This window comes from Agrilus planipennis, unplaced genomic scaffold (genome assembly GCF_000699045.2).
Source record: "Agrilus planipennis isolate EAB-ADULT unplaced genomic scaffold, Apla_2.0 scaffold205, whole genome shotgun sequence".
Taxonomy (NCBI): domain Eukaryota; kingdom Metazoa; phylum Arthropoda; class Insecta; order Coleoptera; family Buprestidae; genus Agrilus; species Agrilus planipennis.
In genome coordinates, this window is record NW_020439054.1 from 174890 (window position 1) to 176283 (window position 1394).

Here is a 1394-nt window from a genome sequence, read left to right on the forward strand (position 1 = left end):
TGTCACCAAGATAAACACTGGGTTACGATAAAATATGCCGGTTATGTGTTGAAGTGTTAAGACAGTGGACTTATGGTAAATCAAAATCATTGTTATTCGGCATTTCTATGTCCAAATTAGAATGCAATTGGAAGTCGGAGTGAAAAATGTCATCAATACGAGTTTGAAAGAAGAAAGTATTGCTTCCACCACTTTACATTAAACTTGGTTTGATCAAACAGTTTCGACTTGATTATTTCATGTTTAGATATCGAAGTCATGATCTATATAGGTTTTAAGCATATGAATAAATCGTAAGGACACAAAAAATTACATTTTAAGAAAAAAGTCAATTCAAAAATTACGTTTTTTTTGCTTATTTTCGATCTTTCCATGCTTTAATATTGTCGGATGTATTTTTAACCAACCCAATCGAAAAGAGCATCGTTAAAAACATAGAAACACTAGTTATCGAATATTTTTTCGTCGCACTCATTACCCGGCAAGGGTTCAAAGAAAAATATGTTCTCTGAGCATTTATGGGTTAATGTGACGTGGTATAAACCATATAAATATCGTTTTCTGTTACTTTTAAGACAATTACGACAAATATTAACAATTTAAGAATAAAACTTATAGAAAGAAAAAAAATTCGCAGACCTGTGTAATTAGTGTAAATAAATAGTTTTTGTCGTTATCAGTCTGAGAAGTTAATTTTGTTAAACCCACGAACATTACAACGGCATATAAAAGCAACACCTAGTGGATAGTCAAATTATTAATTTCTCAAAAAAAAATTATAACCAACAATTTCTATTCAACCATATCAATAGCCAATTAGAATTTTATCTTCATAAAGTGAATTAAGAAATAGTAAAAAATCATAACAATTATTTTATTTCGCATTCTAATTTTTGTATAGGTACCTAAAGAAGACAACGCCTTATTAATTTTGGTAGCTTCCTTTAACCTGTCTCCCGATGCTCCAGTCTTCGATTGCCTTTCGCTACCAGCAAGATCGACAAGGTTTAGTTTGCCAATTTTAACGGATTTCGAATTGTTCTCTTCGGCCATTTCGATCGCTATTTGGAAAATAGCATGTGATCGCGAACTGTGCTCGTTCATGTTCGTTACCCCTGTAGTGCGATTCTTGTTTCCGATGCGCATGGTTTTCATCATGTCCGCAGCGTTCTTGCAAGTCTGCGAATGCAAGTGTGTGACATACACTCCACCCTGACCACCTGCCATTTCCCTTAATACCAATTGTTTTTTACTTTTCGATTTTAGTAGATCGCTGTAAAGGAAAAGAAGTATTTTGGCAAACCATAGGATTAATTATTTATTTTTAAAAATAATTAGCCAATAAAGGAATATGAATATAGCGTCTTTATCATCATATTTATTTTTAAATATAT

General features: G+C 32.2%; 1 protein-coding gene across 3 annotated transcripts in view; it reads right to left on the bottom strand.

The window, feature by feature from the left end:
- Window positions 1–1394, bottom strand: part of LOC108740331 (kinesin-like protein Klp68D) — a 75170-nt gene that overhangs the window by 36430 nt on the left and 37346 nt on the right. For all 3 annotated transcript variants that reach the window (XM_025977036.1, XM_025977038.1, XM_025977037.1), the window contains one exon: window positions 906–1273. In XM_025977036.1, coding sequence (XP_025832821.1) covers window positions 906–1273 — 368 coding nt within the window. The remainder of the gene's footprint in view (window positions 1–905; window positions 1274–1394) is intronic.